Source organism: Calliopsis andreniformis, chromosome 9 (genome assembly GCF_051401765.1).
Source record: "Calliopsis andreniformis isolate RMS-2024a chromosome 9, iyCalAndr_principal, whole genome shotgun sequence".
NCBI classification, from domain to species: domain Eukaryota; kingdom Metazoa; phylum Arthropoda; class Insecta; order Hymenoptera; family Andrenidae; genus Calliopsis; species Calliopsis andreniformis.
The window spans coordinates 22,038,033-22,053,645 of record NC_135070.1 but is presented as its reverse complement, the minus strand read 5'-3'; the positions used below and the strand labels follow the sequence as shown (position 1 = coordinate 22,053,645).

The window sequence follows — 15,613 nt, the reverse complement described above, 5'->3', positions numbered from 1 at the left end:
ATGCATTACGAGGCGCAAGGTGTCTTGGAAAACTCATACACAGGGCAACGACAACAAGATCATCAGCAACGTGTACAGCAAACGGGTCAGCATATAGTTGTGTACACGCAGAACGTTCGGCAAAAAGGTGAAGATCAGAGTTGTCCGACGACATCGGAAGAAACGATATCTGCGGCGGTCGAGACGGGAAACGAAACGATCGGATCATTGGAAGAAGTGTGTTTTGCAGGAAACGATTCCCCGTCGGAGTTCGAGAACGAACTGCGAATGTCGAGGTATCGCGAGGAACTCGATACAAAACGATCTTCATTCTCGAAGCAAGAGTACGAGCCAACTAGTTTCTTTCGAGATTCGGATAAGACCGATGTAAAGTGTTTTCCCGAGGATATGGTGTCCGTGGTAGCAAATCATTACAGAGGTTCGAACAATTCGCCTGACCAAACTTCTCCGCAAGTATATCCCGTTCATTCGTCCGATAGACGAAACGCATCCTTCGGCAAAACATCCTTCTGTATCGATGCCCTTCTCGGTCGTGCGACAGGAAAGCAGGAAAAACTCGATCACGATAGATCGGAACGTAACGAAAGACTATTATTTCCCACTAGGAATCTCGCTGGAGACGGAAACCATTCCGTAGGAAATTCTTTTGTTCGCGTACACGAGCGAGAATCCCCTTGTAGTCTTGGAACTGGATCTGGGAGTGGAACTGGGACTGGAACTGGATGTGGCGGTGGCAGTGGAAATGGAATAGAAGCTGCAGCAATAATAGGAGGAACAGTTGGAACAGGTGGAACAGAAGAGCAAAGGACCTCGTGTTCCGGAACCCTTTTAAATTCATTCGATAGATCTGTCCAGCATGGACCGGAGTCACCTGGTTTCGAATTGGTTCGCGATGAAAGCGATCGACAAAATTGTCGCGATAAATCTGCGCCAGATACTCGTTTGATGGACATTCGCGTGGAATCCGTAGAACAAAGGAATACGATGTCGATCCAACGTGGAAAAGGAATTTTCAGAGGACAGGCTGAAAGCATCGGAATAGGAAATGGAGGATTTCGAGTAGATCGATTAGAAAACATCGAAGACGATGGTTCAGTGGAGGTAGAGGCGACAAGAACGGGAAGCGCCAGTTCTGGCAGTAATGCCAGTCATAGTCCTGTTTCGAGTCCTCCGATTTCTCCGGGATCAGAAGAACCTAGTAGCAACGGTGTTGCAGTCAATTCGAACTTACCGAGCGGCCATTATGGTGCTTTGGCTAGTGCGGGAGTAACTCGACAGAATCAAGCTCTTCTCTTACATCCGAGCGGCCCTCTTATTCACCCTGGTGGATTGTATTATCACCCTGCTGGTGGTAGCGCGTTTCATTCGATACACAAAGAAGGCCAACCCGTCGGACACTCGCAAACAGCCGGACCTCATCCTCAACAACATCATATTCATCCACTCCAGCTCGAGTGGTTAGCTAGGACTGGAATGCTATATCCCAGATTACCTGCCGATTTGGCTGGTGAGTTCTAAAATTATTTTAACTTTCGAAACGAATGTTCTTTTTTTCCTAATAATTATCGCGATAAACTGATTGCTCAATTGTCCTATTTCATCGGTTAAATGCCTGTCCGTATACCATCAAATAAACCGCTGTCTAGGTATTTTCCGACCAACATTATTCAATAGTCTTTTCACTTTTGCGGTGAAATTTCGAAATTATTGTGCGACGTGAGTTATCTAAAAGACTTTCCTTACTTACGTATCTACCATTTATTAATATTGGTAGGCACTCTTTCATTATTCTCCTCCTCGTCTTGCTCCGTTACCTTTTTATATTCTTCCTCCTTTGTTTAATTTGTTTTCTCACTCCCTTGTCACTTTAGTCTTCACTCTCTCGCACTACCTAGGTATGTACTTGTTTTTAGATAAATTAATAATTCGAAGACGATTCGCCAAGTAATTCAGCTCGCGCGATAACCATCATCGTTCGATGCGATAGCGATTCTGATTGACACGGAACTCGATCCGATCATTTTCTCTACGTTCGAACAAAGTTTAGCCATAAAACACGTTTGTACGATTCAATACGCCTACTGTTTGCGAAATTCTTCATTGCCACAATCACTGTTCTCGAATTCGTAGACACGAACTACAGAGACATGCCATATTTTTACCCTTTCATTGAAAAAACTACTAGAAACAAAGAAAACCGAAAACACTACGGAACAATTCGACGACATGTAATTGTTTAATGATATCACTAGGTAATTTATACCTATATAGTATCCAATTGTAGGTAATTTAAGTAGCGGTGTTTCAACTTCTATTTTTATAACATTCTATTCAATAAGGAACAGCTATGTACGTGTTGAGTATAGGCAGATTAATGGACTTTGTCACTTTCTAAATAACACACTTTGAACACGCTAAGCCAGTGCAAAGTATATGATTTCGATGTCAAAGGGTTAACGGAATAGGTACACGTAGGTATACGTAGACATAGCTATATGTACATAGCTCTTGTGTGCTATACATATAATATCTGTCTTTGATTGTCCAAGTTGAAGCATCGTCGTGAAACGGATCGACAGATTGGACGTATGATGGCCAGATAGCAAGTGTTTACACGATTAATGCAGTATTTTAACGCACTATATTGACCTTCTACTCCAGATTTTCGGTCGGCTGTTCAGCATTCTAAAGTCAGACAGAAAATTTCTCATATGTTCGATAGATTGTTTTGAAATATAGGTAATGTTGATACACCGATATATAGCTTACCTATACGTAATATGAACTTATTTTATCAAAACACAAGGAATTCTACCTCGACTGTATTTATGTACCTACTATTTATTTAGGTATTTGTTATGGAAGTATCTATATTGAAGGTAAAGTTTCAAACGAAAGACGCATAGGTAGGTACGCGCAAGCGGCTAATCATCATATACATAGTTCTACGTACCTACCTACCATAAAAATTCCTAATGTAAAAACATGTGTAACGAAATGGAGCAAAAAGTCAGGGGAAAAACGGAGGGATTAACCTAGCTAGAGAATAGATGCAAGCATGATAGAAGAAGAAGAGTCGGTTACCACGGTAAATTTCACGCTTGGGAAAAGTGCCGTGGCCGCGTTGTCCAGCCAATCAGTCGAGAGCTTTTATCGAACAAATTGGTTGGTGAACGTAGCAGTCCAGGTTGCCGAGATGGACCGAATTCGAATAAAGGGGAACGGAGGTGCAGAGGGAGAAAAAGGGAGTGGGAAATGGAGACAGATAGAGAGACAGACAGGATTGAGAGAGAGGGAAGTATAGGAGGAGAATGAGAGGGAGAGGGAGAGGGAGAGGGAGAGGGGGAGGAAGAGGAAGAGGGAGAGTGTCGAGGGGCGGGGAAGGGGGTAAATGCTGCTATATATATGAGAGAGAGATGAGAGAGAAAAAGAGATGAGAAAGGAGAGTGATGCTCGGGGTGGAGTGCGGGGTACCTTCTGTCAGATGATCCTGATTGGTAGTTGCCGAGCAATCCAACGTCGACGAAAAAGGCGAAACCCGATAGCGTAAAACGAGCAACGAGTACAAAAAGAGCGGTCTCGCGGAATAAAATAAAACAGTTGCATCCAGCCTCACCTGAAGCGGCTGTTATCCCATCGGTAGAGAACACGGACTGGACTTGTTAAAAAATTGCTCGTTGGAAGCGCTGTCCTGTTTGACTTTTTTTTACTCTTTATCTCCCCCGCCCCTCCCCTCGTCGCACTCTGGCACCTATACTCTCACTCTACGCCTCTCCTTTTCAACAATCTTCCCCCCCCCCCCCCCCCCCCCCCTCTCATACCCTTGCATTCTCGCATGCCCTCGACGTTATGTAAATAATGGTGAGTGCGCGACTCACCAGCTCAACACAGTGAGCTGACAGAGGGATAGGGTGAAAGCAAGGGATGCGAGCTTTTATTTGCGGAATATTTGTCGCACGTTATGATCGTGGCAACGCTGCGACAACACCATGTTTCATCTATTTCGAGTCGAGCTTTTACTGTATCGAAATTTAACTAGTGTGACCATGCGTACTTCGCGACCTTTAGATCTCGGTGTATCCCGAATCCAGATATCTCTGCCCCGTGTACACTGAAAACTGTTCCTCGTATCACCGCGAGTGCATCTCACGCGGTGACAGTTTGCATTCGGATCAATCGAAATTGACCGAAATAACGTTTTTAACTTTTCCCATTCGAGCATATTCGATCTCGACCTGTAAAGCCAACACGTTACAAATGTAGGTATATATTTTAATATCATATTAACTTAATCAAATTGCGTAGTTAAAGTATTAGGTATTTTCCAAGATAAGCAAAGTTTTTTCCCTTACGAAATAAGAAACGTAAACCGCGTAACTAAATTATTAGGTACCAATGTAGGTATCTACTTAAGGTGCTTACGTTTTATTTTATTTTCTGCTACTTCTCTGAAAGAATTTCTCTCTTTACAGTGTTCTGCTAAACGTATTTTATCATTCCTTTATTACCCATCCCGATTTTTTTTTACTTTTCGATTTCATTACTTTCCCCTACACCTTCAGTTTGTAAGATACCGTGGAAAACTGATGATGTCGAAAGATGTCGAAGCTATGGTAGGAGAGATCTACCAACAAAAGGGGATGATACCCGAGAGATGAAGCACGCGAAGGGTTGGTGGATGATTTAATTAGTTAATTGTGCGTCATTCATCCGTCTATTCATCCCCTTCGCCCTTCTCTCGATGGTAGTAAAGCGTTGGTACCGAGTTCTAGAGTTGCCATGGAAACTCCACGAACTTTCAGACGATTCCAACGATTAATTTTGTTCATCCTTGGAGGAATCTAAGAACACAAATTGCTTCGGTTTCGAAACAAGGAGATTTTATCTTGCTTACGATCGAGTAGAAGTATGTATATACGTATGTAAATTGTATGTATTTGCGAAAAAATCATCGAACAAAGTGAAACAGCAAAAGGAAATAACTACAAGTAGTTTTTTTGCGAATATTATAATTCATTCGAAATATCTATGTACGCAGTAGTTATCGAAGTAAAAGGTAATCATATCAAAATGTATTGTTGAAAGTTACTAAAAAGTCAGCAACGTGGAAACGTATCTACATAAAGTTTGGTCTAATGTCTAAACAACTATACCATAACTATATAGTTCTAAAAAATAGTAACAATTCAGAGATATTTCTTTGTTTTGACACAAAGTGTAATCATTTGAAAGTAGAAAAAAAGAAATCTGTAACATGTAGGTATTTGTTTGAATTTAGGAATACATACGTATATAAATAGACAAACAAATGTTGATAGATGAATAAACGTATTGAAGATGAGTTGTCGATGCAGCAACGGTGGCGTTGCAGGTGATGCAGGCGATGTGTGTGTGGCAGTGATGGTGCCATGTCGGTAGCAGAGTGGCGGTCGCATCAGTCTACCTATCTATAGGCATATAGGCGGTAATGGTGTTTCTGAATTAGCTGGCAGCTAGTTTGGCCGGCCGCAAGCAAACAGATCTTGGTTACCCAATGTGTAACATTCCACGTTCGCCCAAACGCAGTATCCTATACCTGTATGATTTGGTTTGATCGCAACGTAACCATGGACCCACGCACACGACGATGCATGGAAACATAACTGCACGTGACGGTATGAATGGTATCGTGCGTGAATGCGATTACATTTCATGCGTTGTTTGTATCGTACATAGATATTATGGATACAGATTACTGTTGAATGATAAAATATGATAAAATACATAGGTACATATTTATGCATCTTTCATAGATCTAAACCGAGGGCTCTCTAATGTTTCTATAGATCACACATATACCGACTAAATATACATAGATATAACTAGATATTTGAAATAGATATTTCATAAACCAGATTACATACATGATGATTATCACTCGTTCGACGATTATGCACGAGAAAAGAAGCAATGCCGCATCTTTGGCAGTAAATGGTAGGGTAAGAAGGAAAGAAAATGTGAAACGATGCCAGTTAGCAGTCCAATAGCAAAAGTAAATGGTAATGTTCTGGATGTTTATGGCGTGATTTGTGGCGAGTTCGCGAAGCGAGTATGAAATTAAATCCAACCATTTCGGGTAGAGAAAATAATCTCTGACGAAAGTTAGCCAACTTTTTTCTGCTTGCCCGCCCCTTTGCTGCCACGGACCCGCAACCGTGTTGGTGCAGAGAAAGAGGAGTCGATGACGTCTCACAGATCGAGGGTGTAGAGAGATGGTGGGATAGTACCAACGTTACCCTCGCTTACCTTCGTTGGCTTTCTGTACGGGGGGTTGAGAATTTGGAGGCGGGTCATTTCAAACACTCGGGGGTAACAGGCGGAGCTTCCACCACTATGTCCATGCAAGGAGAGGGAGAAGGATTTCGCGTGAAAGCCCACGCGCACGCGTTCGCTCACACCCATCGATGGAAGTTGAGGAAGAGAATGAAAACGCAAGACCGAGACCGAGACCGAGACCGAGACCGAGACCGAGACCGAGATCGAGACCGAAATCAAGACCGAGACTGAGACTGAGACCGAGAACGAGAATAAGAATGAGAATGAGAATGAGAATGAGAAATTAAGAGTAGAAATAAGAGTGTCAAACCTCAAAATCTATACACCAAAGACAGTCGAGATAGAAGTTAAAGTATTCCCTACACTACTCGATGAGGTTTACCTCGCGACATGTCTCGAGACAAGTCATGAGTTTGAAACCGTTTGAAATTATTTCGAATCTCTTTGCCTTTTCCAAGATCGAATAAGAACCAGAATAATCGAAGTAATCCGTTCCCATCGCTAGTCGCGAAACATGTTTTGAGGCAAATCTCATTGTGTAAAGTAGGCTTAAGTGAATAAGGAAGAAAGTAAGAGATTATAGTGAAATATAAAGAAGGAAGGAAAAGTGTAAGAATAGAAAGATATAGAATTACTTGTAATTGTGCTTGATCCCGATCACGAGAATCAATCGATATACATTTGAATTAATAAAATATATTTCATTAGCCGCAACTATTTAAATACGGTTTTAGATTAGATTTAGTTCATGAAAACAGTTCTCCACGCTATTAATTTTATGTATATTATGTAGATATTTATAAATACAAGTATTCAGTTACTAGTACATACTTACATAGTAGGCAGTACTTATTTAGATGTTCTTATAGGTAGCACCTGTATATTGCTCAGAACTTAGTCTACATAATAGGTCTATACGTAGATGCACAGTAACTATTATCCTAGAATATTTATTTTTTCGCCATTATTTTTGTCGCAACAATTTGTATCGCAAGAAATCAGGAAGATGAAGCAGGAGTAAAGAGGAAAAGAGAGAAATAAAGGCGGAGAATCGAAAGTAGCGTTAAGTACAGATAATACTTAGTGTTTACCGGCACGGTGATCAGCATGATTTAAGGGTGATCTGGCGTGAAACGGCTAATAGGACCCCAAATAAATTAAATTATCATGATAAAAGTGTAGGGGGCAGGGTGAAAACGGCGGTAACCTTAACGGCACCCCATTGCTTTACTCCACATAGACGAATACGAAAGTGGTGATTGTCCACTCGATGGTGCCGCCCTTCTTGTTTACCGACATCTGTCATAACTTGCATCATTTCTCCCTAATACATACTTACGCGCGTGTAGTTCGAAGAGCTACCTATAGCCGTTTCTTTTCTCCTTTTGGCTAACGTTCTTCGATTTCATTTTCTTGCGATATTTCAAAATGAATCGAGCGTATGTTACAGGATAGAAAATGAGGCTGTTACGATTAGTAAAAGTTTCGTTTCAAAATGTTTTGCTATTAGCTGTCGTTGAATTACGCATTGTACATAAAATTCAGCAAAATAATAAATTTATAGTAGACAAATAATTATTTAGTAACAATATGCTTATGATAGATTATATAGATATGTATATGCAGGTATATCTAACGTAAAATATGCTATACATATAGTGGTAAATCATAGCGAACCGATATGTAGATAATAAAGGCAATCGTCCAAATAGTAATTGTCATGAAACGACGCGACCCGACGTGCGCGACGCGCGACGCGGCGACGGGGAGGAAATCGCCGAATGGACCATATGTGCACAGCGGGTGGCAAACCACCCTTTGGGGAGACGATTAATACCTATGTATGTATAGCGTAAGCGTAAGCAACGGAAGCGAAACTGTCAATTGTTCGTACAGAGAAATGATACGACACACAATGTACATATGTCCGTTAAACTAAACTTTCAGATATTCTTTACGGAAATGCATAGGTAGGTATCTATTGTTGCATTTCGCCTAAGACGAGCAATACGATTGCCTCGACAACGATGCATAAGCTATGTAGGTAGCTACTTTCCTAATAAACAAAACGGAAAAAGTAAAATACAGGCTTGGTGTCGACGTTTGATTAAGCGGCTGATTAAGGGTGACATAAGGGTATCGCGCGTGCCAGATTAATCGGAGTGTACGCGCGGCTAAACATTGCCATGTGTACAAACATTGACAGCCGGTCACACACTTGCTAGTTAAGTCGGTGGGGTGCATTGTACGTAGGTACGCTAAAAACAACCGTAGAAAAAGATATGATAAATCGCAGAATATTCTCTGTTAACGCTTTGTAGATTTTAATGCTGACTTTGTTTTCTAATCAATTAAGCCCGACTGAGAACCTATTTCGATTAAATCAGTGCTTGCATGGTAATGAAGAAACCCAACTAACTGTTTTATCGTGATATTATCGCGCTTTATTACCTCTTATTAGATAGGTATTTATTGTTAATTAGAGATGCTATAACCTATTTAGAATTAGCTATACGTATATGTACATATTCAGTGTAATTTTTGTTTCTGTGGCTAATGGCCATGATGCATAATGGCTAATGGACGAACCGAAATCATATTAATCACATTCTCGAACGTTTTTCGATACAATTAAAAACAATTTCTGCCTGTAGAGTCATAAGGGGAGAAATTCGAATGTGACCAAGAGTCGTTGATCGAGCTAATCGCTAGGGCGGCCGCCCTAGTCCTCTCGACCCTCATACCCAACCCCAAATCATCCTATCGCAACCCATAGGGATTTACACGCGCGATAATTGCATTAGCATTCGATGATTTTTATTGGTTCCACCATTGCTGTTAGATAATACAATAAGACTAAATTATGAATAACACATATTGATAACATTCATTATTATATTTGTTTCGTATGTTTCCTTTTATTGATAAGAATTTGTTGACTATCCAGCACTATAGTTTTACCTACCTACAATATCTGTGCAACAGTATAAATCATTAATCATTTCCTCTACTTGAAGGTTGCGCTGCTCAGCACGCTCTTCTTGGAAAAACCAGAAGACCAAGAACTGCGTTCACCTCTCAGCAGCTTCTTGAATTGGAGAAACAATTTAGGCAGAACAAGTATCTTAGTAGGCCGAAAAGGTTCGAAGTGGCCACATCGTTGATGCTCACGGAAACACAGGTAAAGCATTCACGCTACATAGGTACTTAGATAGATACTAGCTATTTCAACTAGCTCCATATTCATGCCTATATGTCTATCATAGATGTAGGTATTCAAAGATGAATAACATGTGTCTGTGATAGGTATGTTATACCTATATATACTAGAATTGTGTTTTTTAAACAAAGAAGAATTTATCGTCAACAGTTGTTTCGATAATGATTTCATTTGATTGCGAAGGCGATCGCAAACACGATCGCGGTGAAAAAATAATGGAGAGCGGAAGCGAAATGAAAAGAAACCCATGGAACAAGAGTCCTATACCTTTTTCTTTTGTCAGGTGAAATCTGAACAAACGAATGTCTCGCGTAGTTCAACAACTTAAACATAACTTTGAAGCTTACGTATTCTGACGGATCGCTTGGCAAATACCGACAAAAGTCTGAGTTATGGCAGGCTGAATCCTTGATTTGTTCCGATATTTAACCGATTTTACTTAGAAATTGTACCTTTAAAATGTTAAAACGCTATGCTTCAGGACGCCATACGCCTTATACCTACCATTTCATTTCATCTTCTTCTCTTACATCTATTCGTGGAACAGAAAGGTTCAAGAGTATAGATTATTCATTTGAATACCTAATTATTTATAGACTCCATCGATATACGCTTAAGAATGGCAAAGTAACTACCTATTATAAGTAAGTGCATGTGCATAGGTACCTTAATACCTAAATAGAGGTGCAGCGTATAATAACATTTCAAAAATTTGTCCAATTTTCTTAACAGTTTATTCGATAACTCGTATTTTCCACTCGAACCAGTGGTTTTTTCAATATTTCGAGATTCCGAGACTCATACTGTATGTAGATACTTACATGTGTATGTTTTTCTTACCGCGAAAAGGAGGTTCGTTCCCCCGAAGGGTGAAGATGTATGTAATCGGGTCGGGAGTGAGGCGGGTTGGTTCAAGCGTATGATATGTTGCCCGAAAGATTTACATCGTTTTCTTATGAGATTGGGGAAAGAAACATCGAGTCTCTATATTCGTTAAGAACGATTCGAATGGAACGTTTACATCATCGAAACAGTTTTTCTATTCTGACGAAGCGAAATATTAAGTAGGTGTTCCATTTTTCCTTTCTTCTCCCTAATCTCCCATTGTGCCTATGAATAGGTACCTAGTATGTAACTTGCTGGTCATAACAAATGAACCGACAGATGATCGATTTATTTGGATTTAGGTGAAAATTTGGTTTCAAAATCGAAGAATGAAGTGGAAGCGAAGTAAGAAAGCGCAACAAGAAGCACGCACAAATAATAAAGTGGAAGAAGGAGGAAGTACGAGAAGCAGCGAGAGAGAAACTGGAGGTGATACAAATACAAATTCGCCCAGTCCACAGGATGATGCGAAAATTGCAACATTGCAAGAAACGCAGCGAAGCTCAACCGAACTTCAGGAACCGCTTTACCGACCTTATGTGGTATAAATTCCTAGTCAAAATAATTACCAAGTAAGGCCATAACAAACAAGAATTGGCGATATTGTAAGTTGTTATTGCACGTAACTCCTGTTTAATGACTTGCCGCATGTACCTAATATTTATCAAAACCATTTGATCATTCTCAAAAAAAAATAGATCATCACCCGAACATATATCACGCGAGAATTACTACCTATATATATGCATATCTGATGATATGAGAGATATGCATATGAAGATGCAGAGAGATATGCATATCTATCATACGAAATATTAAATTAAACCCCACCATGATCGGTTAGTGTGAAAATATCTACATACACAGTAGATATGTACCTAAATACATAGGTACCTAATTCGAAATTCGAGTCACGTGCATGTACAAACTTACTACGTTAAATGCATAGTATGTACACCGATGTAACGTTGCGGAACTTGCATGTAAATATAGGGAACAAAACGGTGTTATCGACGAGGATTCTTTTCTTCAACTAGCCTGAGATGTTTGCGATCGGACTGTCAACTACGCATGCAATACATGCAATACATTTCTATTTCATGTTACAAGAATGTTACGATTTATACTTATTTAAGAAAAAAGCAGGGAAATCATGCGTATGACAAGTGATGAAAATTGTATAAAAAGAAGTAAGAAGAAATGCGTCACGGATTCTGTATTACAATTAGATAACGATTACAACTTTGTCGCAACGTTGTTAGATCTAAGCTACTTAAATTAAAGATACGTACCTATTTATGATAAACGATGGGTAACTGTAAATATTCTATTCCTGTACGTCTAAGGTAGTGAAATGTGATGCGAGGAAAACGTCATATTACCTACATGTCGCAACAAGTTCCTAAAATAAATTATAGATAAAGGAGAACCTCTGAAGTCCATTTCCTATCCTATACTTCAAACAGATATTATTAGATTTTCAAGTCATCTTTACAATCTTAATTCGATACGATCATCTAAGTATGTAGTTAATTATACAAAATTTATGTACTTATGTGTTGCTCGCAAACGAATCGTTGCATTTGAAAACCTTTATTGGTATCGTGGTAAAGGGGACGCGATCATAAGCTTTCTACCGTTTACCGTGCACGAGTAGGACCATCAGTATTTATGATATGCTAATTCCCCGTTACAAATTCCGCGATGTTTCACGGATGAATGCTTCTACGAGCTGCAGCCAGTGAAAGGCACCCGTTTGGAAAACCAGACGCCAGCGAAGGCATGGAAACGAAAAGAAGAGGAAAAATTGTATTCAGCAAATACGGTTGAATCGGTCCAAAAGATCGTTTACTATGCTATGCTTAAACGACGGTAGGCGTGATCGTTAATCTAACAACGAGATTCGATAGATTTTGCATTGGGATACATCTAGAAACAGAAACTATTAAATAGAGATTCTGCTTTCTTATAGGTTTATGACTTCTTCATTGATTAACGTTCGCCTAGGTACACGATTTGTATACATAATACCTATGTCAATAAAAAGTAACGGCGAAAGTGTGATTCGCTTAATGGCTACTTTACCGACGTTCGACGAAACATTACGAAAATTCACTGATTTTAGGGAATCGTATTCAGCCACATTGCAACGAGCATAAGAGGACCACTGGCTCCGTGCCAAGAAATTTATGAGTTTGTTTCAGCATACCCTCCGAAACGTTTCCTCGCGAATAAATATACGATGTAAGAAAATACATGTCAAGAGAAAAAAATACAACCAGTCAAAATACTTCTCCTTGAAGTTACCATTTCCACAAATTATAGGTACCTAATATTCCGTTACATATTTTTCGTTTTACCTGCATAATGTACCTATGTACATACATGTTACATACATATAGGTTGATCTATGTATGGGTATCTAGTTAGATCTCTAGATATGTAGATATGTAGGTAAATACACCTTGAAAGAAGGACAGTTATTTGCTTTAGATGATATTTGTAATTATACGAATGCGTAGCGTAGCTAGATTTGATCACATTAAAGAACGTAGCTAGTGAAAATCTTGCTTGATGCAAGTTGAAGAGTACAACGGTCGCGGGATGTTTAGCGAAGCTGACTAGGGGGTGGCGCAGGAGTGGAAGCGTGTAGACGAACACAGAGGCGGGGTACTCATGTTTATATGCATTGTATTGCTAAAACCCTTTTAACCGAATTACATTTAGCGATTCTAGTGCCGCTTTCCCGACTCTCCCTTCCTGAGTCTACCATCGGCCGCTGCTGCTGCTGCTGCCATTGCCGCCGCCGTCGCTGCTATTGCTACTGCTACCATCGTCACCTCCCCTCACGCGCTTTTCACTCCCGACTACAAACTTCCAACTCCAAACCTTCAATTCTCCGCTTCGTCCTTTCACTCTGTGCGACGCGACGCGTGGATGTTATCGTGGTGGTTACTGTTCTCCTACTACGAACTCACAGACGAGAAAACGGAGTTAGCTACTAGGTGGTGCCGCTATGTAGTAGTGGGAGGGGAGAGGTGGAAAACCAATGGGGCCGGATTCCGAGGATGGAACAGCATCCCTGAATTCTTGATTCCCTTGGTAAACAAGTGCTTAGGTGATTCACTGCTTGTTCGCTCCTATCGGCTGTCGTTTGTTTCTAGACGCCATTGCGTTCTACGATTCTACCTCGTTTTCCGGTCTAATGGCTTTTCAAGACTAACGGAGACTGAGGTTGCTCCGAATTTCTCATCCCTATTCTTATTTACTTTTTCTTTATCCCCTACTTCATATTCCTTACTTTTTTTCTCTAACTATCTTTATTTTGTTTGCCCAAGACAGGACAATAAATAGGTAATCAGTAGCACTACTACTATGACACGTAAATGCATCATTTTCTGATTGAATTGTTCAAAACCATGCCTCAATAAACACGATTATAACATGATTGTATTTACATATATGACTGCATATGAATTATCATCTCGGAATACAATTGTAATTTTTGAAATTTCTAGGTCTAATTATCGCCAATTGATATTAGTCCATGGCACCAAGGAACAGAACAAAGCTAATATGTCATTTATCGTTGGTATAATAATTAGGTACTTAATGGAAAACAAAGTCTGGAGGTTCGACGCTCAACTTATTTCGTCCGTGCATCTCACAACAAATTCTATCATTAGCGCTAACAAGGTTGTCCCCAGGCTACAACAGGGACCTCACCCTTCGTCGAACTAACCTCTAGGTATACACGCGTTCGCGCTGAAGCACGTGCACGAATGAACATACGGAATATGTACGCGTATACACTCCCCAACTGAAATTCAGCTCTTCCTTGGAACAAGAGGGGATAATAAGATCTACGACAATCAGCTCCAAGGACAATGTTGAGAGAACGCTACGATGCAACCTATAGGACGAGCTTTCAGGCGACGCGACGTCCACCACGTTATGTCCACATCTTTATCTGCTCGTCCTCGCCCACTACCAGTACCTATATACATAACTCTATTGACTAAAATTTCCACTTTTGGTTTTCTACTTTTCTTTCGTAATACATCCTAGAATAGTAAAAAAGAAAAATTTTCTTGGAAATTTGAAAAGCCGAAAAATTTATCACGAAAAGAACAGATAGAAAGAAAGAGGTAAGAAAGGAGAAAGAAAAGGGGGGGGGGGGGCACAACGTAATATGATAGGAAAGCATGAAACACCAAATAGAGATACAGTTCTCAAGAGAGTGAATTTCAAACGAGACACAGGTAAGACGGTAGGAAAATGGGAAGGAGGTAACCACATCGTAATCAACGTGAATTGGCGTCGGAAACGTAGAACAGAGAATGCAGTAGCGTGATAAAGTTATGCTACCATCGTTGATCATTCTGGTCTTCATATGATATTCCCTTACATGTAGATATTACCTCCTAGGAAAGTGAAACACTGGTCTCTACAATTAAAATATCTTTACGCTATATGCAAATAGCTGTTCCTATTATTTCTACGTACTTATGTAGTCATTTGGTACCTGCTTATTCTGTGATAGACTCGATTTTTGGTGCATCACAATCAATGGAGTACGCATTCAAAAACGAAAATTTAATCAACAGTCTACTGGAAACGATCACAGCGTCCATTATGTCAGGCAAGTTCTTTCATGTACATACATACTTACCTCTGGCGAACAATAACCGCCTGACTTGGCAAACAATTATCGGAACAATATTTTACAATTTAAACATAAAGAAATGACGTAAAGAATACTTTCTATTAATAACCATTTACTTTTAAATGATAAGTAACGTTAAATATTTTATTGGAGACTTCTATGAAACAACGCACGCACGTACATATGTATTTTGTTAGTTATTTAGTTCCTTTTTTGTCGAACACGTAGATTCCGTATTTATCCGTTGACGATCAATATTCTTTAAATTAACAATAAGTATCTATATTCAATTAATTGATTATTTCAAACGTTTTATCGATTCTTAATATCAATATATATATATTCGACGTCCGTCGCCGTCGTGTTAACGTTCATATTTTCAACGCTTGTGTGATTTCGGCTTAAGTCATCCAATCAAAAATTGCCTAATGTAACCGTGGCTTATTGTAAACGTTACTTAAAACGGCTTGGAATTATTTGTATGTATATATGAATGTGTGTTGTATGTGCTGTACGTGAATTGCATG

The 15,613-nt window shown here is 39.8% G+C and overlaps 1 protein-coding gene across 1 annotated transcript; it reads left to right on the top strand.

Moving 5' to 3' along the window:
- On the top strand, window positions 1-11,098 carry Exex (motor neuron and pancreas homeobox extra-extra). Its single transcript, XM_076384975.1, has 3 exons — window positions 1-1,507; window positions 9,333-9,496; window positions 10,723-11,098. Exons 1-3 carry the CDS (start codon window positions 1-3, stop codon window positions 10,966-10,968), a joined length of 1,917 nt encoding a protein of 638 aa, XP_076241090.1. The 3' UTR covers window positions 10,969-11,098.
- Window positions 11,099-15,613: the final 4,515 nt, after the last annotated feature.

What these genes read in the sequence shown, in the direction of transcription:
- Exex (XM_076384975.1), top strand. Translation starts at nt 1, where the DNA reads ATGCATTACGAGGCGCAAGGTGTCTTGGAAAACTCATACACAGGGCAA. An exon ending in ATTACCTGCCGATTTGGCTG is followed by an intron (nt 1,508 to 9,332) that starts GTGAGTTCTAAA and finishes CTCTACTTGAAG; the next exon opens with GTTGCGCTGCTCAGCACGCT. An exon ending in TGATGCTCACGGAAACACAG is followed by an intron (nt 9,497 to 10,722) that starts GTAAAGCATTCA and finishes ATTTGGATTTAG; the next exon opens with GTGAAAATTTGGTTTCAAAA.